The sequence below is a fragment of the Capricornis sumatraensis genome, chromosome 2 (genome assembly GCF_032405125.1).
Source record: "Capricornis sumatraensis isolate serow.1 chromosome 2, serow.2, whole genome shotgun sequence".
Taxonomy (NCBI): Eukaryota; Metazoa; Chordata; class Mammalia; order Artiodactyla; family Bovidae; genus Capricornis; species Capricornis sumatraensis.
Genome location: NC_091070.1, coordinates 102,349,124 through 102,372,198, shown reverse-complemented (window position 1 = coordinate 102,372,198; position 23,075 = coordinate 102,349,124). Strand labels below are relative to the sequence as shown.

General features: G+C 40.7%; 1 protein-coding gene across 1 annotated transcript in view; it reads right to left on the bottom strand.

Moving 5' to 3' along the window:
- Positions 1-23,075, bottom strand: part of ADCY10 (adenylate cyclase 10) — a 95,678-nt gene that overhangs the window by 45,651 nt on the left and 26,952 nt on the right. Inside the window, exons 13-18 of the mRNA XM_068965159.1 lie at positions 16,598-16,751; positions 15,260-15,452; positions 14,646-14,732; positions 10,929-11,203; positions 9,305-9,441; positions 274-402 (exon numbers count right to left, since the gene is read on the bottom strand). Of these exons, the coding sequence (XP_068821260.1) occupies positions 274-402; positions 9,305-9,441; positions 10,929-11,203; positions 14,646-14,732; positions 15,260-15,452; positions 16,598-16,751 (975 nt within the window). The remainder of the gene's footprint in view (positions 1-273; positions 403-9,304; positions 9,442-10,928; positions 11,204-14,645; positions 14,733-15,259; positions 15,453-16,597; positions 16,752-23,075) is intronic.

Here is a 23,075-nt window from a genome sequence, read left to right as displayed (position 1 = left end):
CTATCATGTAAGAAATGGATCGCTAGTCTAGGTTCGATACAGGATACAGGATGTTTGGGGCTGGTGCACTGGGATGACCCAGAGAGATGATATGGGGAGGGAGGTGAGAGGGGGGTTCAGGGTTGGGAACTCATGTACACCTGAGGTGGATTCACATCAATGTATGGCAAAACCAATACAGTATTGTAAAGTTAAAAAATTAATAATAATAATAAATAAATAATTTTAAAAAAGAACAAAAAGAAAACGAACACCAGGTCACATTTTCTTTACCTTTTAATGATGCTGGTGGTGACAAGTTTTTCAATCTGACACCACTAGCGAGGTTACAGACTTCTTCATTTTCCTCCTCAACACCTAAAGTAAACGTTTTTAATTCCTCTGTTGGCTTAGCAAAGTTCTCTGTAGAGAGGTAAAGGGGAGAAAAGTTGAGTCATTGTCCTATTATTATCTGGGTTTTCCAATAAACTTAGAGATGGGTCTCACATGAGAATGAGCAGACAGAGATGTGTGTCAGCCCCTAAAGTATTCGGGAATACTGTTTTAAGTAAAGCTGACATATGAAAATCAAAATTTACTCAAAACATGTTTTTCTTTCCCTCCCCTGCCCCAGAAAAAAAGGACTGGTAATAACAACTGAATGTCTTCCATAATATATGCAGTTTTACAAAAATTTGATTCAAAGATTATCAGGATGTATCTTACAGTTTATACTTTCTATATGTGCACGCATGCTAAATCACTTCAGTCACGTCTGACTCTTTGCAACCAAATAGACCACAGCCCACTAGGCTTCTCTATCCCTGAAGATTCTCCAGGCAAGCATTGCTGTGCCCTTCTCCAGGGGATCTTCATGACCCAAGGATAGAACTAGTGTCTCATGTCTCTTGCGTTGGCAGGCAGGTTCTTGACCACTAACACCACCTGGGGAGCCCATACTTACTATATACGATATACTTATATGTATACTTACAGAATATACTTGTATGCACACTGAAATACCCACACTCAGAGGCAAGCACATTCTGTAGAAGACTGTACTCTACTTAAGATTGGTTATTGTCAGAAAGAGATATTAGGGACTTCCTTGGTGGTGCAATGGTTAAGACTCCACCTGCCAATGCAGGGAACATGGGTTTGATCTCTGGTCTGGGAACTAAGACAACACATACCTTGGAGCAACTAAGCCCACTTGCCAGACTACTGAGCCTGTACTCTAGAGTCTGGGTGCTGCAACAAGAAAAGCCACCACAACAAGAAGCCCACAAACCACAACTGAGCAGCTCCACTTGCCACAACAAGAAAAAGCCTGCACAAAGCAAGAAAGACTGCTGCTACTGCTGCTGCTGCAGCTAAGTCACTTCAGTCGTGTCCGACTCTGTGCGACCCCATAGACGGCAGCCCACCAGGCTCCCCCATCCCTGGAATTCTCCAGGCAAGAACACTGGAGTGGGTTGCCATTTCCTTCTCCAATGCATGAAGGTGAAAAGAGAAAGTGAAGTCGCTCAGTCGTGTCTGACTCTTAGCGTCACCATGGACTGTAGCCTACCAGGCTCCTCCAACCATGGGATTTTCCAGGCAAGAGCACTGGAGTGGGGTGCCATTGCTTTCTCCAGTAAGAAAGACCAAGTGTAGCCAAAAATTAATTTTAAAAATTTTTAAGAATTCATTTTTTAATAAAAGAAAGATATTAAAAATGAAGTTTGAATATAAACTTGCATAGTAATTTTTTCTCGTGGCACTCCAAAATGTATTTCTTATTTGTCCCTCCAGTCATTCATTAACACTTGAGTTGCAATGTCATGGTCTGGGCAAAGGCTGGAAAAGAATTTTCAGACATGAGATGGAATGAGAGGGAAATAAAGTTTATTGGAGTGGGAGAAGCTGTTAGAACAGCAGGCCAGCTCAAGCGAGAACTGACGTTGAATAGAAGTCCTCAGTCCACTTTCATACCCAGGGTACAAGGAGTGGGATAGGGGTCTTGCAGGTCTTTTGCTGATTGGATGAGGCACATAAACTGGGTGGGGTGTGGGAACAGTAAGGCAAATATCTTCTCCCTATGGGGTAGGAGAGGAGACAGGTCATGCTTAGGAAGACCTGAAATCTGTTGATAGTTACAACATAGGGGAGAGAAGGATGATAGTTCAGTTCAGTTTAGTTCAGTTCAGTCACTCAGTAGTGTCCGACTCTTTGCGACCCCACGAATCGCAGCATGCCAGGCCTCCCTGTCCATCACCATCTCCTGGAGTTCACTCAGACTCACGTCTATCAAGTCCGTTATGCCATCCAGCCATCTCATCCTCGGTCGTCCCCTTCTCCTCCTGCCCCCAATCCCTCCCAGCACCAGTCTTTTCCAATGAGTCAACACTTCGTGTGAGGTGGCCAAAGTACTGGAGCTTCAGCTTCAGCATCATTCCTTCCAAAGAAATCCTAGGGTTGATCTCCTTCAGAATGGACTGGTTGGATCTCCTTGCAGTCCAAGGCACTCTCAAGAGTCTTCTCCAACACCACAGTTCAAAAGCATCAATTCTTCAGCACTCAGCCTTCTTCACAGTCCAATTCTCACATCCATACATGACCACAGGAAAAACCATAGCCTTGACTAGACGGACCTTAGTCAGCAAAGTAATGTCTCTGCTTTTGAATATACTATCTACGTTGGTCATAAATTTTCTTCCAAGGAGTAAGCATCTTTTAATTTCATGGCTGCAATCACCATCTGCAGTGATTTTGGAGCCCAAAAAAATAAAGTGTGACACTGTTTCCACTGTCTCCCCATCTATTTGCCATGAAGTGATGGGACCAGATGCCATGATCTTTGTTTTCTGAATGTTGAGCTTTAAGCCAACTTTTTCACTCTCCTCTTTCACTTTCATCAAGAGGCTTTTTAGCTCCTCTTCACTTTCTGCCATAAGGGTGGTGTCATCTGCATATCTGAGGTGATTGATATTTCTCCCAGCAATCTTGATTCCAGCTTGTGTTTCTTCCAGTCCAGCGTTTCTCATGATGTACTCTGTGTATAAGTTAAATAAGCAGGGTGACAATATACAGCCTTGATGTACTCCTTTTCCTATTTGGAAGCAGTCTGTTGTTCCATGTCCAGTTCTAACTGTTGCTTCCTGACCTGCATACAGATTTCTCAAGAGGCAGGTTAGGTGGTTTGGTATTCCCGTCTCTTTCAGAATTTTCCACAGTTTATTGTGATCTACACAGTCAAGGCTTTGGCATAGTCAATAAAGCAGAAATAGATGTTTTTCTGGAACTCTCTTGCTTTTTCCATGATCCAGTGGATGCTGGCAATTTGATCTCCCATGAACAGTATGAAGGACGATAAGGGTATGGTTTTTCCATTCCTGCCTTCCAGGACCCTCCTTGGTTTTATCTACTCTTTCGTCCTTGAGTCAACACATACAAGACACTGAGACAGGCAATGTGGAAATATGAGGGTGACCATAACTAAGTTCCAGAACTCCTGGAAAGAAAAGGTATATACAGAGGGAGTCAGATAACCAGACAGTAAACAAGTGCTACATGAGTAGGCACAGATGGTAAGTGTTGGAGAGTTCATAACACAGTATAGACTCTTTATGCATCAGAACCTGTGAAGGCTATAAATGTGGCTAGTGCATGCTTCTAGCCCTCAAGGATCTTAAAATTTATGGAAACTGATATTTAGGTAACTAATCATAATACAGGAAAAGTGAATTAAGAGCTAAAGAGCAAAGAGGAACAGAGAATAAAGGACAACTAATTCAGTCAGTAGATTCAGGAAGGCTTCATAGAGGAAGAAATATTTTGGTTGAACCTTAAAGAATGAAGGGATATTCCAAGTAGAAAATAAAGGGTGATCAATGCAAAAGCACAGAAGCCATGAGCACTTTGCAATTTAGGGAAATGTAAAGAGGCCAGTGTGACTAAACCACAGTGGGTGAAGTGCTGGAGTGCTACTTACTGTAGGAGATGTATGTACTTAGACAGAAAGTTTGAGAGCAGAGTATGCAGGGCATTCAATACCACACTATGAAGTTTGGACTTTATTCCATAGACAATGGGGAAATATCCCAAGTTGGATAGTAGTGATCCAACCAACTATTTTTAGGAAGATAACACTGGAGTATGACCTTTCTAGTCAATGGAATGTGACTGTGGAATTCCAATGGAATTCCAACTATGACAATGGAATATCAGGAAGAGAAGATGGGTAAGATTATGCAAGTGATAATGTAAAATGGCTGTCTGGGGAGGCCTTACAAATAGCTGTGAAAAGAAGAGAGGCGAAAAGCAAAGGAGAAAAGGAAAGATATAAGCATCTGAATGCAGAGTTCCAAAGAATAGCAAGAAGAGATAAGAAAGCCTTCTTCAGCAATCAATGCAAAGAAATAGAGGAAAACAACAGAATGGGAAAGACTAGAGATCTCTTTAAGAAAACTAGAGATACCAAGGGAACATTTCATGCAAAGATGGGCTTGATAAAGGACAGAAATGGTATGGACCTAACAGAAGCAGAAGATATTAAAAAGAGGTGGAAAGAATACACAGAAGAACTGTACAAAAAAGATCTTCACGACCCACATAATCATGATGATGTGATCACTAATCTAGAGCCAGACATCTTGGAATGTGAAGTCAAGTGGGCCTTAGAAAGCATCACTACAAACAAAGCTAGTGGAGGTGATGGAATTCCAGTGGAGCTGTTTCAAATCCTGAAAGATGATGCTGTGAAAGTGCTGCACTCAATATGCCAGCAAATTTGGAAAACTCAGCAGTGGCCAAAGAACTGGAAAAGGTCAGTTTTCATTCCAATCCCAAAGAAAGGCAATGCCAAAGAATGCTCAAACTACCACACAGTTGCACTCATCTCACATGCTAGTAAATAATGCTCAAAATTCTCAAAGCCAGACTTCAGCAATACATGAACCGTGAACTTCCTGATGTTCAAGCTGGTTTTAGAAAAGGCAGAGGAACCAGAGATCAAATTGCCAACATCCACTGGATCATCGAAAAAGCAAGAGAGTTCCAGAAAAACATCTATTTCTGCTTTGACTACGCCAAAGCCTTTGACTGTGTGGATCACAATAAACTGTGGAAAATTCTGAAAGAGATGGGAATACCAGACCACCTGACGTGCCTCTTGAGAAACCTGTATGCAGGTCAGGAAGCAACAGTTAGACATGGAACAACAGACTGCTTCCAAATAGGAAAAGGAGTACGTCAAGGCTGTATATTGTCACCCTGCTTATTTAACTTATATGCAGAGTACATCATGAGAAATGCTGGACTGGAAGAAACACAAGCTGGAATCAAGATTGCTGGGAGAAATATCAATCACCTCAGATATGCAGATAACACCACCCTTATGGCAGAAAGTGAAGAGGAGCTAAAAAGCCTCTTGATGAAAGTGAAAGAGGAGAGTGAAAAAGTAGGCTTAAAGCTCAACATTCAGAAAACAAAGATCATGGCATCTGGTCCCATCACTTCATGGCAAATAGATGGGGAAACAGTGGAAACAGTGTCAGACTTTATTTTTTTGGGCTCCAAAATCACTGCAGATGGTGATTGCAGCCATGAAATTAAAAGGCGCTTACTCCTTGGAAGAAAAGTTATGACCAACCTAGATAGTATATTCAAAAGCAGAGACATTACTTAGCCGACTAAGGTCCGTCTAGTCAAGGCTATGGTTTTTCCTGTGGTCATGTATGGATGTGAGAGTTGGACTGTGAAGAAGGCTGAGTGCCGAAGAATTGATGCTTTTGAACTGTGGTGTTGGAGAAGACTCTTGAGAGTGCCTTGGACTGCAAGGAGATCCAACCAGTCCATTCTGAAGGAGATCAACCCTGGGATTTCTTTGGAAGGAATGATGCTGAAGCTGAAGCTCCAGTACTTTGGACACCTCACGCGAAGCGTTGACCCATTGGAAAAGACTCTGATGCTGGGACGGATTGGAGGCAGGAGGAGAAGGGGACGACCAAGGATGAGATGGCTGGATGGCATAACGGACTCGAGGGACGTGAGTCTGAGTGAACTCCAGGAGATGGTGATGGACAGGGAGGCCTGGCATCTGTGATTCGTGGGGTCACAGAGAGTCGGACACGACTGAGTGACTGAACTGAACTGAACTGAACTGAACTGAATGCAGAGAATACTAATGATATTGAGAAAATGAGACCTAGGCAAGATAGTGACGAAGGTGAGAGAAACATGAGTGTTGCCAATAATCCAGCTGGGCAATACAAGAGGAGATGCAGTATGAAAGGGAGGTAATGCGTTACCTTTTATATTTGTTGAGTTTGGCGGGATGTATAGGACAGTCCAATGGGCAATTGGAAATATGGGTCTGGAATTAAGAATGAAATTAAGGTTGGATATTATGTATACAAACACACACATACTCACTCACATGTGCACTTTACACATAGAAGGTTGGAAAATTAATGAAAAACTGAAAACAAGTGGAGAGAGAGTACTAAGTTAGCAAAGAGAAAGGCTGAGAATGGAATGTGAAGAATGCCCTCCTCAGAACATAGACCCGGGGCAGGAGCCAATCTGAGGACTGGTCAGCGAGGCAAGTGGGGCAAAGGAAGAGTTCAGGATCGGGGCAGCAAACGAAGGGTAGCATACCAGAAGAGGGACCAGGTGTGCGTGTGTCATGGGGGTAGGAGAATAGGGATGAAGAATTTGACTTGACAGGGAGTCCCCTGGTAAGTCTAGTGGTTCAGTTCAGTTCAGTTCAGTCGCTCAGTCGTGTCCGACTCTTTGCGACCCCATGAATCGCAGCACGCCAGGCCTCCAGATTCAGCATTTTCTCTACTGTAGCTCAGGTTCAACTCCTGGTCACAGAATTGAGATCTTACAAGCCGCACAGCCAAAAATATATAAAGAACATGACTTGATCCATGCTCTTCTACGCTTTTTAATTTCCCTTTCCAGGACCTAGCACTGTGATGACCATTCTTTTATCACTGTAGGTACAAGACCTTTAGGTACAGGCCATCCTAAGACTGGACATTCAGGAGTATATAAGACTTCCTGCCTCAGGGAGCTGACATTCTCACAGTGGAAGACAAATAATAACCAACAGATAAATACATTAATAGGGTAACCTCATTATGTGACTCAGTTTTGTGAAAGAAAGAAACACGGTGATAGAGACTAATGAAAAAGCTCAGAGTAGGGAAGGTCTTCCTTAAGCAAGCCATGGTCAGAGAAAGTGACTGTGGGGAGATAACACCTGAGATAAGAGCAAGAGGAAGTAGGTATGCAAAACACCTGAGGAGAGGGAGCAACCAGGAGCTCAGGGTGTCAGAAGAGCAGAAATGTGGCTGGAGCATATTTCAGAATGTTGGTGAGACCACAGAGGGGGTGGAAGGCAGCTCCACAGGGATCTCCAGTCCAAGGTAGGGAGTGTGGATTTCATTGTAAACTCAATAGGAAACCAGTAAAAGTTGTTTGGTTTTTAAAAAATTTGTTTATTTGGTAAGTTTCAAATTTATCAAAAGTTGTAAGACTAACACTATTAATCTTTATTCAAATTCATCTATTGTTAACATTTTGCCCCATTTGCTATACCCTTTGTTCTCTGTGTATACATTTTTCAGAAGCATTTCATTTGAGTATTAAGTTGCATAAATTATGCCCTTTTACTCCCAAATACTTTACTCTGAATTCCCCAAGAATAACAATTCTCTTACATAAGTAGAATATACTTATCATCTTTTACTGTTCATATTCCAGTTTTGTCAGTTGACTCAATACTGTTTTTTAGCATTCTTTTTTTTGTATACAGCCCAGGTGTCCTCCAACAGGTGAGTGGCTAAACAACCTATGGTATGTCCATACCATGGAACACTACTCAGCAACCGCTAAGACCAAACTACCAATACACACAACAGATAATCTTCAGAGAGTTATGCTGAGTGAAAAACAATCTCAAAAGATTACATATACTGTATTATTCCATTTATAAAAATTCCTTAAAGTCACAAAATTATAGATATGAAGAACTGATTCGTGATTACCAGGGAAGGAAGTATGGGTGGGAAAGAAGTGGAGTGGTTGTAACGGCAACATGAGGGATCCTCGTGGTGATGAAAGTATTATGTATCTTGACTGTATCAATATTAATATACTGGTTGTGATATTATACTGTAGAGTTTTGCTGATGTTACTATGAGGGAAAACCAGGCAAAGGGTATATATTAATAGAATCTCTCCATATTATTGTTTTAGCCAGAAAGTTCATTTGAGTTTTCCCATAACACGTTATGGGAAACCCAATACTTGTTACAACTGTATGTAAATTTATGATCACCTCAAAAAGTTTAATTAAAGAAACTCATCGAGGCAACAAAGTATTATTGTATTCAGTCACTTCGTTTATATTCAAAGAGATCCCCAGAATGCCTACTGTGGTGTAAGACACAGGAAAGGTGCTCAGTAGACCTTTGTTGAGTGAATAAATGCGAGAAGATTTGAGTTCCTTTATTCTACATTATAGAGCAAGTAGCTGGCAATAAAGGTTGTGACTAATCCCTAAATATCAGCTATTAAATGTCATATGGAGAACTGAAATCTGGACTCCTAACTTCAAAGCTAAAATTTTCTTTTGATTGCACTGTTCTAACTCTTTTTTCATAGCATAGATGCTGCCTCGTAAACCTTTGTGTCTAAATATAGTTTCTTTCTTTCTTCTAAATATAGTTCTTCCTTTCTTCTAAATATAGTTCCTTCCTTTCTTTTTTGCTAGCATATTATTTTTTCTCCTTATCACTGCCACCTCCCTGAATAACTAGCACACCCAGCCAAGACATTTTCCTATCATTCACATTAATCCTAATCGTCTACACCCCAGCTCGCATCTGTACCCCTTCCCCAACCCCCACCCTTCTCCCTTCAACAAAACCATTTCCTTAAAAATTCCACCTGGCCTCTTTGTGCCATTATCTCAAAGTTCATCCTTCTGCATGTCTCAGTACCATGAAAACCTGGTTGACAATTCACTTTGAGATAATCATTTTACCTCTGGGAAACAAGTTATTCTTTCCCCCTGATAACACCCACATCCCTCACCACTTCTGATTCTGGGCTTTAAGATTCTCCGTTCTTTCATTTCGATGACAGGTCTACATTCTTCCTCTCAGTTCAGTGAGTCCCAGGCAATGTTAAGTTCTCTCACAGTCTGGGATATCAAGTCCAGCATTCACTGCCTCCTCAAACCCTTTCAGGAAGAAGCCTACAGAAAAGCCTACTCTTGCCACCCTCTCTTCAGAAGGAGAGTGAGAGAAAGAACCATCATTACAGGACTTACTGAACAGGTTATTCCAGGTCACATTTGTCTTTTCCTCAGACTCCATTGCTTGGAAAACAAGTACCCTGTGATGGTCTAGGTTTTTAAGCAGTTCTTCACAGTAAAACGGAATTCCACAGCTTCCCTCTGCCAGATACCTGTAGTGAAAATGAGGCAACCTATTTATATCAAAGAACTATCTTTTAGGAAGGAAACATATTTGAATCTTCTCAATCACTCAAAAATAATCACATTTCTTTCTCCATTTGTTTTGGTTTGTTTTCCATTTTTCGGGATTGCCTTTGCTTCTTTTTCTTTCATTTTTGAAAATTACATAAACATTTAAATCTTTCCAAATTCAGGACTATGTAATAAGGTACACCCTCAGTCTTGCTTCCCTACCTCACCTTATAAGTAACCATTTAAATTAGTTTCTGGCTTATCTTTTCCAGGTTTCTTTCAAAAACTACAGAAAATGCACATATATATTTCACTCCCTTCCTTAGATTAAAAAACACCACTTTGTACATACTGCACACTAGGCTTCCCCTTGTTTTTCCCTCAGTAATGTATCTTGGTCATCCCTCTATGGCAGTAGAACTTTCTTATTTCTTTTTGTAGCTATGTAGGGCTCCATTTTGTGGATGCATCCTACTTAACTCTAACTGTCCTCTTAGAGATGGACATTTGGATTGTTTTCTGTCTTTTACTAGTATAAATAATGCCTCAATAAAAACCGTGTCCATATGTCCAACCGTGTTCATATTTTTGTCAATATATATACAATGTTGTATTATTTTCAGGTATACAGCAAAGTGATTATATATACACACACACATACATATAACTGTGTTATATATATGTTCAGATTCTTTTCCCTTATAGGTTATTACAAAATTTTGAGTATAGTTCCCTGTAAATATATCTTTGAGACACAGTCCCAGAATTAGGAAGGCTAGATCAAAAGGTAATGCATGTATATAATAAATATATACATATTAAATAAATAAATACAGAGATAAAGAGGGAGAGACAGGGAGTCAAAGGGAGAGAACATGGCAAATTCACGCCTGGTGTCTGAGACATTGCTCTTCCAGAAGCAAGATAACCTCATTATAAAGAACAGATATCATGGTGAGTTGTAAACAGACAGCTAAGGAAGGGGCACTGTCTATGCTGTTAAGGGGACTGCTGACAAGACCCAGCAGAGGAGTCACAGAGAAGATAGCAACGTCTACCATGAAAAGGAACACCAGTAGCAGACCGTGTTATTACTGGTGACTAAGGCCTGGCTCAGTTGTGGGTTGTGGTCTTTAATGTTTACCAATTTGCCTTTCATGTCACTTGCCCATGACTGTGACCTTAGTCACTGTAGGTTAGAGTTGAGTGTACCTAATCCCAGCTTGATGAAAGGGAAACAAAACTCATGCCTCTAAGCAAAGTTGAACATAATGTAACAGGGACCATAAAAAGAAGAGGTGAGCAGCATCCATCCTATCAAGCACGTTCAATGGCCCCTGTGAAAGGCAGGACCAGCAAGAATACTGAAATGGGTGCTTTCAGACACAACCTAAGGACTCTGATGAAGTTTGGACCTGGTGAATAAGTGCAGCTGTCAGGGCCTTAGAATAAATGGGTTACTCACGTGTCCAGTTCTTTGGGGATGCCCCTGACACTGAGGTCTAGGCAGACTTTGTTGAGGATGTCCTTAGGCTGCACAGGCCCCAGGGTGACATAGGTGGTGTTCCTGTTCTTCATTATGGCACTGGCAGCTGCACAGGGCGTGTTGACAAAGGGGGACAGGGACATGATGATGAAGATGGGAACAGACCGGATCAGCTTTTCCATAAAGGTCCAGGAGGCTGAATCGATAAACTGGCCCTCGTCAATGATGAAAATAATCCTTTCCTCTTTCACTGTCTAAACAAGGCGAAGAAATAGAAGGAAAAATGCTGTAGGACTTCAGGGTTTTTTTGGTTTTGTTTTGTTTTTTGGCTGCACCACCAGACTTGCAGGATCTCAGTTCCCTGACAAGGGACTGAACTTGAGCCACAGCAGTGAGAGCTCTGAATCCTAGTTGGACCACCAGGGAACTCCCATGAGTTCAGTTTTTTATACATATGTATGGGTATACATGTGCTTCCACTGAGTTTTGCGAAGCTAAGTTAAATCTTTTCTTTCCAGTATCTTTGTGATAATTTAGATTCTGCTAACTTGGAATTTGTGACCACCGGGACTGAACTGGCTGGAAGAAACTCATACTTGGTCAGATCTTTGTGACAAGATGATGTATAGGATAGATGGGTTGTAGTCAAGTTGAATACCCATCACATAAAAATAACTGAGATTTACTTCAAGTCATTCTAATTTATTGAAAAATGCAGGTCTCCTGGAAATACCTATTTGACATTTATTCAGCCAACATCTATTCAATACGTCTTTACCAAGCACTCACTGGGCTGGGTGCTGGAGGCAAAGTGCTGAGAGGAATTGATCTGGTCTTTGCCCTGGCAGCAGTTTATGCTGTTCTAGCTTGAATTATAGCACGTTACACTTAACAACGGATCCAGTGTCCTTTTTGCATGTAGACTACTTTTCCCTAACTAGTCTGAATTATTTATTTACTCATTAAGCATTGACCGTGCATCGCTTAGTGTCAGGTGCTGTTCTAAGCACTGGGGATGCAGTATTAGACAAAACATAGAGCTCACACTTTAGTGTGAGCCCTTGTGGAGTGGGCTCTGTATTTCCATAGTGTAAGATCTCTAAATGGAGAAAACTTTTCCCATTCTTACTGCTCCAGACTACTCTTGGCTTCTCTTGGTTCCCTCTGAGAAGTGATTGTTAAGCAATTCTTTCCCTCTACGTGTTTTTATAAACCAAAGCAGTGAAGGGTACTTCCAAATTTCAGAAGACGAAGCCTGTCATATCACATACACATTCTGAAGTATTATATAGCCTGTCTTATCACATACACATTCTGAAATATTATATAGCCTATCTTATCACATACACATTCTGTCACCAGACTGTAAGCTCTTCACTGACTCTGAGAACATTTTAATGAATAGGGGTTAGCATCCCATTGCTTTGTTTTGTATTTGACTAATATCTTTAAAAACTCATATCTTTAAAAATATCTATGGGCAGATAGGAATGTGAGTTTTAGTCATAGAATGGTCTTATCAGTGAATTATTTGTGAATTGAGGAGAGTAAAGCAAGAACCAAAATCCCCACATGAATTCAACAGTACATCATTGGCCCCAGCTTCCATAGATTTAAAGTAAGAAGACCAAAGACTTCCTGGTGGTCCAGCAGCTGAGACTCTCTGCTCCCAATGCAAGGGGCCCCAGTTTGATCCCTGGCCAGGGAACTAGATCCCACATGCCACAACTATAAGATCTTGCATGCCACAGTGAAGACTGAAGATCCTGTGTGCTGCAACTAAGACACAGAACAGCCAAATAAATTAAAAAAAAATTTTTAATAGATTGAGTTGGGTCATATCTAATGTGAATAAAAGCCAATATTTACACTGCACCTACTATGTTCCCAGCACTGTGTGATGCACTTCCATAAATTAATTCATTAAAAATCTTCATAATGTTTACAGAGGTGGCACTATTGACTCTATTTACTGAGAAAATTAAGGCACAGAAAAATTAAGCCACTTGCCCAAGATCACACTGATAGTAAATGGTCCAAAGATTGTCATCATAGCACTGAGTCAAAGCACAGCTTTAGTCACAGTTTCCAACTAGATTTGGATCAGAACCACTGAGGAATTTTAAAAACAAACTAAACAGATTCCTAGGCTCAAACCAAGCCTTTTTCAGTTTCAGATAGAACTCGTAAATACATATATTTCATTAAGCTTCCTGGATATTTGTGATGCAAACAGTCCTCAAAATCTGACACTTAGAAGTTACTGATATGGCCTTATTTGCCTGCAGTGGAGAAGAAGGAAGTTCTATGGTACATTTATTGCCACAAACTTGAATTGTTTATTATGTGCCAAACATTCTTCTGGTCAATAGCGATACAAAAATGTACAAGAGGCTCCCTCTCCTTAAGAAGTCCACAATCTCCTGAGGGAGACAGACACAGATTTAAGTAGCAAATTGCAATACAGTATGGAAAACATAAGAAGAAGTATGTTCACAGTGTTACAGAGGCAGAGTGGGAGAGGAATTAGTCATGCCTTGTGATTTGGGGGAGTTCTCACTGAAGAGGTGACACTGAACAATGAGTAGCATTTCTCCAAGGTTAAAAAAAGTCTTTTGGCTTTTATCTCATTAGTATTGAGATTTGTTTGACTAGTGTAAAGCAGAGGCTGGAGCAATTTGCATACACTCTGGCAGTTATATGGAGGACGAATTGCCGTGGAGAGGTGTGACGCACAGAGATGAGCTGGAAAGCTATAGTAACAGAAGAGAAAGAGCCTGAACTCTAGCGGGGAACCCAGGATGGAAGGCTTTCAGAGTCGGTCTGAGGTCGACATGTAGGACTTGGCCACAGAGTAGATGCAGACGTGGCAAATAGTGAGGAAGGTAGCAAAGGTAACTTGAATGACGTGTGAATGAGCTTGTTATTAACTAAATCAAAGGTCAGGATCAGGATGCGGAAGATCGGGTACTGAAGTAGGGGAAAAAAATGAATGTAGTGTTAGACACTGAACTGGGTATGATTCCCCATATCCAAGTGGAATACACAGAAGGTTCTTCGAAATATGGTTCTGGTGCTTACAAGAGAAATAGGGAATGGGATACAAAGTTGGTGATCACCCGCATATAATGCACAGTCATGATATTACTCAGAGAGAAAAAGTTAACATTGGCTGAGTGGCTTCAATAAGAGAGACTCTATTCTAAGTGTTTTACACATAATCTAGTCATTTAAACTTTATAACCCTGTGAGCTGGGTACTATTATTTCTTCACTTTATAGAAGAAAAAGTAAAAGCATGGACAGGTGGAGTCATTTGATCAAGCTTACCTAGGTAGCAAATGATAGGCCTAAGGGCTCAAGCTCTTACAGTCTGACTGCAGAGCCTGTATACATATCTGGTTTGACAGATTGCTTCTTATACAGAGGGAGGGAAAAAAAGAGGACTGGTTTTAAGAAGAGGCCAAACTCTCAGGAGTAATGTTAAAGGACTCCTTCCAAATACAACTAAATTCTGAATAGATTCTCACCTTGAGGTTTCGAAGGATGGAGGACAATGAAACACTTTGGGTTAAAGCTTTCACATAATTCACAGCTTCTTGTCATTGGAATCCAAACTCTTGAGGCAACCTGGCTTTGTGGTGAGATGCCCAGTTTCTCCCCTCCCCTCCATTATCTGACCCATAGACGCTCTTACTTGCTCCAAGATCTTCATAAATAACGCCTCCAACTGCTTTTGCTTTCTCATGGTGCTCATCTTGGAAACCTCTCGTGAAATAGGGAACTATATAAAAAATTATAAGAATATTGAGTATTGGAAAATAGCAGAGGGAACTACTAGTTGTATGTCTTTGGCAATTCACTTTACTGTCCTGTGCCTTAAAATCCTCGTATGTTAGATAATTCATAACATCTCTTCCGGCTCTAATACTCTATGTCATTGAATCTAATAGATATGAGAACAAACACGGCACACTCTTATCTTTGCATTGGCAATCACCTTTGGGAGCAGAGGGATTCTGCGCCCTTGACTAGCTAGTATAGTATACCTAGGATGGGAAGGTGAGGGGAAAAAAAAATGAATCAGCGGGTGTTTATCTGGATTTTCTTGAGTCTGGTACCAATATATCTTAGGAAGGTGGGTGTTCATTCAAGGATTGGGAGCCATTTCCTTACCACCTTGGATGCCCTAGATAAGAAAAGGAAAGTATCATGAAAGCCAAAGAGATGCAGTGTCATAAAGCATGACAGAGGGGTGGCCTCACTGCCCCTTAACAACTTCTCACAGGAGTCTAAACACCAGCTCGTTACCTGCACATGGAAAATGTCATTAAGAAGACAATGGAACTTTTCATCCAACAGTGACTTGACTTTACTTTGAAGGTTAGTCTGTCGCTCTTTATAATGTTTGCAAGTATCCAGACCTAGTACATTGGCCATGAGTATCTGGATGGTATAAAAATTTTGATTGAAGCTGATCTTAGTCAACACAATAGCAATAGTCCTGTTTATAAGAAAGTCAGGAATCAGAGGGAGTTTTTAAATGTATTTTTGGGGAAGGGGGAAATTTGGACACAGACAACACACATGGAGAGTATCACGTGAAAATGGAGGCAGAGATTGGCGTAGTGCTCCCACAAGCCAAGGAATACCAGTGATCGCCAGCAAGCCACCAGAAGCTAGGAAAGAGGGACAAAACGGATTGTCCCTCACAGCTGATGGAAGGAACCAACTTTACACCACCAGGATCTTAAGACTTCTATCCTCCTATATACAGAGACAATATACTTCTGTTGTTTAAGCCATCTAGTGAGTGGTGCTTTGTCACAGTAGCTCTAGCAAACTAATACAACACTTGGGTACTATAAATACTCAGTAAGTGATGGAATAAATAAAATGTCTTTGGTTATTTTGAATTATTCCCTCAGGAATGTTAAATACATTCAAAAACTAGCCTCTCTCAGGCCTGACATTTAAAGAGAGTAGAAACATAGCCAAAACTAAGACTAATAAGAATTTCCCCATAAAGCCTTTATGTTAGATGGTGAGAGGATGTGTGACACAATTACCATTGTCTTGGTTATCGTCACTGTTATTGAATACCACACTGTTCACCTCCATGAGACAGGTTGTCCCAAAGGCAGCCCCCATGACATTCCTTCTTTGAAAAGAGACAAATAGCAAGAGGCAAGTACATTAGCTCTGCCTTTCAAAGGAAAATCCAGAGGCCTTCCGTTCTCTAACCACATTCTCAGGGCTCAGTGATTTGAACTAGTGATTCCCTGTCAACTACAGGATAAGCTTATGTATTTGCTTCAGACCAAATCTAGCTTTGGTTTCAGCATCTATACCATTTGTTCTCAAACTGTCTGAGCATTAGGAAACTTAAAATATCGATATCCAAGCCCCTCCAGGCATTAAATTAGGATCTCAAGGGGTCAACCCAGCTTTTTATTTTCTCACTTCAATATGTTTCTCATTAATTACTTATTTAGCATAAGGGGCATGATACCCAATAATAACTGATAGATTGCGGGTAGTTTATAAGAGGCAACCTATAAAAGGAGAGGAACATTAAAACACATGAAATTCTTACGGATGTCAGGATTCTCTGGATCCACAAAAAAGTGGTCATTGCAAGACACTCACCTGTGGTTCTCACCTTGGGCCAGGTACTCAATTTCCACAAGTATCTGACTTTTTCCATATCCCGCTATTCCTTCATACATCAGGACTTGACTGCAGTTAGACATCAAAAATTTCTTCATAGTGCACATGAAGTATTTGATCTCCTCCTCACGTCCTGTTATTTTTGTTTTTCAAAAAGGGAGCAAACCCAATCAACGTAAAATTGTCTAGAGATATAAAAAAGCACACAGTGATACTGCTTCTAAGAATACCCTTGGAATTTCCATGGCATTGTTCATGGAGTTTCTTGAGGTCCTGTGCACTTTAAAATTTTTTTTTAATCTTCAGCTAGAACTTTACAGTTAGTAGTGTGGTTTTACAGGTTTGTTTGTTTGTTTGTTTTGTTTTGTTTTTTGATGCCCATAAGCTGTGAGGGAAAGGATTCTCATAATGTTCACTATGATGTCAATTTAATTTTAGTGTCGCAAACTGAGATTTGCTTAGAATATACAATCAGGAATTAAATCAGGGTTATCTGACCCTAATGCTTGTTTTCTTTTCCTTTTTCTATTTTTTCTATAACACATTAGAAGTAACTACAGCTTATTACATGAAGAAATCAATTTATAAAGTTAAGGTTCTCATGTTGTACAGGATGGATAAAATATTTTTACTTTTAATTCTGTGAAGGAAACTTACTCTTCGTAAATGAGGAACTATACTTACTCAGGGCTACAAGAAGAGTTAACAGTGATTAAAAAAAAATCAATTTGTTTTTTTTAAAAAACCTCATATATATGATTAATCATAAGAACAACATAAATTTAAAAAATAAATTATACCATTTTTCTGATTATAAAACGAACATAAAAAAATATATAAAAAAATAAAATAAAATAAAACGAACATAAGCTCACTGTAGACAATAGAGAAAAATTAGAAAAAGAAAAAAGGAAAATAAGTCAGCTTGGGTTACAACCCTATCATTCTTATTTTTCTTATGTTTTTAAATATGAATAACAGGATACCCTGACTGAAATCTCAAACTCAGCCTACCATCTTTGAAACCTCGGTGGACAGAAGGAGTCACAGAAACATGTTGCTGTTGTTCAGTTGCTCAGTCATGTCCAATTCTTTGCAACCCCACGGATTGCACTCCACTCTTGCCTGTCCATCACCAACTCCTGGAGATTGCTCAAACTCAAGTCCATCAAGTCGATGATGCCATCCAACCATCTCGTCCTCTGTCATCCCCTTCTCCTCCTGCCTTCAGTCCTTCCCAGCATCAGGGTCTTTTTCTAATGAGTCAGTTCTTTTCATCAGGTGGCGAAGCTGATGGAGCTTCAGCTTCAGCATTGGCCCTTCCAATGAATGTTCAGGATTGATGCCCTTTAGGATTGACTGGTTTGATCTCCTTGGAGTCCAAGGGACTCTCAAGAGTCTTCTCCAACACCACAGTTCAAAAGCATTAGTTCTTCAGCACTCAGCCTTCTTTATGGTCCAGCTCTCACATTCATTCATGACTACTGGAAAAACCTTCACTAGACAGATCTTTGTTGGCAAAGTAATGTGTCTGCTATTTAATATACTGTCTAGGTTGCTCATAGCTTTTCTTTCAAGGAGCAAGCATCTTTTAATTTCATGGCTACAGTCACCATCTGCAGTGATTTTAGAGCCCAAGAAAATAGTCTGTTACTGTTTCCATTGCTTCCTCATCTATTTGCCATGAAGTGATAGGACTGGATGCCATGATCTTAGTTTTCTGAATGTTGAGTTTTAAGCCAGCTTTTTCATTCTCCTCTTTCACTTTCACCAAAAGGCTCTTCAGTTCCTCTTTGCTTTCTGCCATAAGGGAGGTGTCATCTGCATATCTGAGGTTATTAATATTTCTCCCAGCAATCTTGATTCCAGCTTTTGTTTCTTCCAGTCCAGCATTTCGCATGATGTATTCTGCTTTTAAGTTAAATAAGCAGAGTGACAATAGACAACCTTGACGTACTCTTTTTCCAATTTTGAACCAGTCCATTGTTCCATGTCCCATTCTAGCTGTTGCTTCTTGACCTATATACAGGTTTTGCAGAAGGCAGGTAAGGTGGTCTGGTATTCCCATTTTTCAAAGAATTTTCCACAGTTTGTTGTGATCCACAGAGTCAAAGGCTTTAGTGTAGTCAATGAAGCACAAGTAGATGTTTTTCCAGAATTCTTTTTTTTTTTCCTATGATCCAATGGGTGTCAGCATTTGATCTCTGGTTCCTCTTCTTTTTCTAAATCTAGCTTGAACATCTGGAATTTCTCCGTTCATGAAGCCTTACTTGAAGAATTTTGAGCATCACTTTGCTAGAGCATGACATGAGTGCAATTGTGTGGTAGTTTGAACACTCTTTGGCATTGCCCTTCTTTGGGATTGGAATGAAAAATGTTCACATTTTCCAGTCCTGTGGCCACTGCTGAGTTTTCCAAATTTGCTGGCATATTGAGTGCAGCACTTTCACAGCCTCATTTTTTTAGGATTGAAACCACTCAGCTGGAATTCCATCAACTCCACTAGCTTTGTTCACAGTGTGGCTTCCTAAGGCCCACTTGACTTCACACTCCAGGATGTCTGGTTCTAGGTGAGTGAGCACACCATTGTGGTTATCTGGGTAATGAAGATATTTTTTGTATAGTTCTGTTATTCTTGCCACATCTTAATATATTCTGCTTCTGTTAGGTCCATACTGTTTCTGTCCTTTATTGCGCCCATCTTTGCATGAAATATCCCCTTAGTATCTCTAGTTTTCTTGAAGAGGTCTCTAGTCTTTCCCATTCTATTGTTTTCCTCTATTTCTTTGCACTGATCACTTAGAAGACTTTCTCATCTCTCCTTTTGTTCTTTGGAACTCTGCATTCAAATGGGTATATCTTTCCTTTTCTCTTTGCCTTTCTCTTCTTTTCTTAGCTATTTGTAAGGCCTCCTCAAACAACCATTTTGCCTTTTTGCATTTCTCTTTCCTGAGGATGGTTTTGACTACCGCCTTCTATACAATGTCATGAACCTCCATCCATAGTTCTTCAGGCACTCTATCAGATCTAATCCTTTGAATCTATTTGTGACTTCCACTGTAGAATCGTAAGGGATTTGATTTAGGTCATACCTGAATGATCTGTTCATGGGATTCTCAAGGAAAGATAACTGAAGTGGTTTGCCATTCCCTTCTCCAGTGGAAAATTCTGAAAGAGATGGGCATACCAGACCACCTGACCTGTCTCTTGAGAAATCTGTATGCAGGTCAGGAAGCAAGGGTTAGAACTGGACATGGAACATCAGACTGGTTCCAAATTGGAAAAGGAGTATGTCAAGGCTGTATATTGTCACCCTGCTTATTTAACTTATATGCAGGGTACATCATGAGAAACGCTGGGCTGGATAAAGCACAAGCTGGAATCAAGATTGCTGGGAGAAATATCAATAACCTCAGATATGCAGATGACACTGCCCTTATGGCAGAAAGTGAAGAAGAACTAAAGAGCCTCTTGATGGAAGTGAAAGTGGAGAGTGAAAAAGTTGGCTTAAAGCTCAACATTCAGCAAACTAAGACAATGGCATCTGGTCCCATCACTTCATGGGAAATAGATGGGGAAACAGTGGAAACAGTGTCAGACTTTATTTTCTTGGGCTTCAAAATCACTGGAGATGGTGACTGTAGCCATGAAATCAAAAGATGCTTGGTCCTTGGACGGAAAGTTATGACCAAACTAGACAGCATATTAAAAAGTAGAGACATTACTTTGCCAACAAAGGTCCCTCTAGTCAAGGCTATGGTTTTTTCAGTAGTCACGTATGGATGGGAGAGTTGGACTATAAAGAAAGCTGAGCACTGAAGAATTGAGCTTTTGAACTGTGGTGTTGGAGAAGACTCTTGAGAGTCCCTTGGACTGCAAGGAGATCCAACCAGTCCATCCTAAAGGAGATCAATCCTGAATGCTTATTGGAAGGACTGATGTTGAAGGTGAAACTCCAATACTTTAGCCACCTGATGCAAAGAACTGACTCATTTGAAAAGACCTTGATGTTGGGAAAGATTGAAGGCAAGAGGAGAAGGGTACAACAGAGAATGAGATGGTTGGATGGCCTCACCGACTCAATGGACATGAGTTTGAGTAAACTCCAGGAGCTGGTGATGGACAGGGAGGCCTGGCGTGCTGCAGTCCACGGGGTCGCAGAGAGTTGGATACAACTGAGCAACTGAATTGAACTGAATGGTCTAATGGTTTTCTCTACTTTGTTCAATTTAAATCTGAATTTACAATAAAGAGTTCATGATCTGAGCAATAGTAAGCTCCCGATGTTGTTTTAGCTGCTTATGTAGAGTTTCTCCATCCTCAGCTGCAAATAATAGAATCAATTTGATTTCAGTATTGACCATCTGGTGATGTCCATGTGTAGAGCCATCTCTTGTGTTGCTGGAAGAGGGTGTTTGCTATGACATGTGCATCCTCTTGGCAAAACTGTTAGCCTTTGCCCTGCTTCATTTTGTATTCCAAGGCCAAACTTGCCTGTTACTTCAGGTATCTCTTGACTTCCTACATTTGCATTCCAGTTCCCTGTGATGAAAAGGACATCTTTTTTGGTGTTAGTTCTAGAAGGTCTCACGGGTCTTCATAGAACCGTTCAACTTCAGCTTCTTTGGCATTAGTGGTTGGGGCATAGATGGGGATTACTGTTATATTGAATGGTTTGCCTTGGAAACAAGCAGAGATCATTCCGTCATTTTTGAGACTGCACCCAAGTACAGCATTTCAAACTCTTTTGTTGACTCTGAGGGCTACTCCATATCTTCTAAAAGATTCTTGCCCACAGTAGTAGATATAATGGTCATCTGAATTAAATTTGCCCATTCCGGTCCATTTTAGTTCACTGACTCCTAAAATTTCTGATGTTCACTCTTGCCATCTCCTGTTTGGCCACTTCCAATTTATCTTGATAGACCTAATATGCAATATTGTTCTTCACAGCGTTGGACTTTACTTTCACTACTAGACAGATCCACATCTGGGCGTCGTTTCCACATTGGTTTAGCCTCTTCATTCCTCTGGAGCTTTTCTTCACTCTTCTCCAGTAGCACATTGGGCACCTACCGACCTGGGGAGTTCATCTTTCAGTGTCATATATTTTTCCCTTTTCATACTGTTCATGGGGTTCTCAAGGCAAGAATGCTGAAGTAGTTTGCCATTCCCTTTTCCAGTGGACCACGTTTCATCAAAACTCTCCACCATGACCTGTCCATCTTAGGTGGCCCTACACAGCATAGCTCATAGTTTCACTGAGTTAGACAAGGCTGTGATCCATGTGATCAGTTTGGTTAGTTTTCTGTGATTGCGGTTTTCATTCTATCTGCCCTCTGATGGAGAAGGATAAGAGGCTTATGGAAGCTTCCTGATGGGAGGGACTGGCTGAGGGGCAAACTGGGTCTTGCTCTGACATGTGGGGCCTTGCTTGGTAAATCTTTACTCTAATTTTCTGCTGATGGGTGGGACTATGTTCCCTCCCTGTAGTTTGGCCTGAGGCCAAACTATCGTAGGGGTAATGGTGGTAATCGCAACCTCCTTCAAAAGGACTTATGTCAGTATGCCCCTGCTCCCAGGACTGTTGGAGTCAGTGCCCCTGGCCCTGCAGCAGGCCACTGTCGATCCACGCCTCCATTGAAGACTCCTGCACAGTTACAGGCAAGTCTGGCTCAGTCTCTTGTGGGGTTGTTCCTGTCAAAACAGCTAGAGAACAAATAAGGGCTGACTCTTCCTTCTTTGATGGACTGATTACTGTGGAGTGCCCTTTTCTCCCCCAGCTGATAGAATTAATACATACCCAAGTGTTATTTAAAATCTATTTAAAACCAAGACCACTACTCTAAGTTTAGAATTTCATACAAAGAAGCTTACATGTTTATTTGGTAATGTAAATTTCTGGGTAAGATTTAGTGAGAACTACTCTGTAGACCATCCTGCTTCTTTTAGATGAAACATTTCCTTTCTGAAAATGCATTTGAATTTGGTTTTGTGAGATGTTTAGTACTCTTCCTTGGAGCCTGGTAGGCTACAGTCCATGGGGTCGCAAAAGAGTCGGACACAACTGAGTGACTTCACTTTCACTTTACTTCTTTGGCTTAAAGTTTACACAAGAACTCAGACGATAAGGCCCAGAAGGCCGCAGAGCAGACTCTTCTAGCCTTTTGTGTTCTATTTGTATACAATACATAGAGGTAAGAACTTCTGAATTCTTTCTTTTGTTGGGTTCTGAAATGAGGACCTCTTGACTTGAAGTATGCGTGCCTTGTTTCTATTTAAACAAAGTCCTAATATCTGAGAGTATTGTATGCATTTTTGACCCTTGAAAAAACACTTTTTGTTCATGTTAGTTTTGTTGTCAGTGTGCATATAGAAGTTCTTGTACAGGAGCTCTTCTAAGAGTACGTTCCATCCTGCTAACCTCAGACAGTCTGTTTTTGCTTACAGCTTTAAG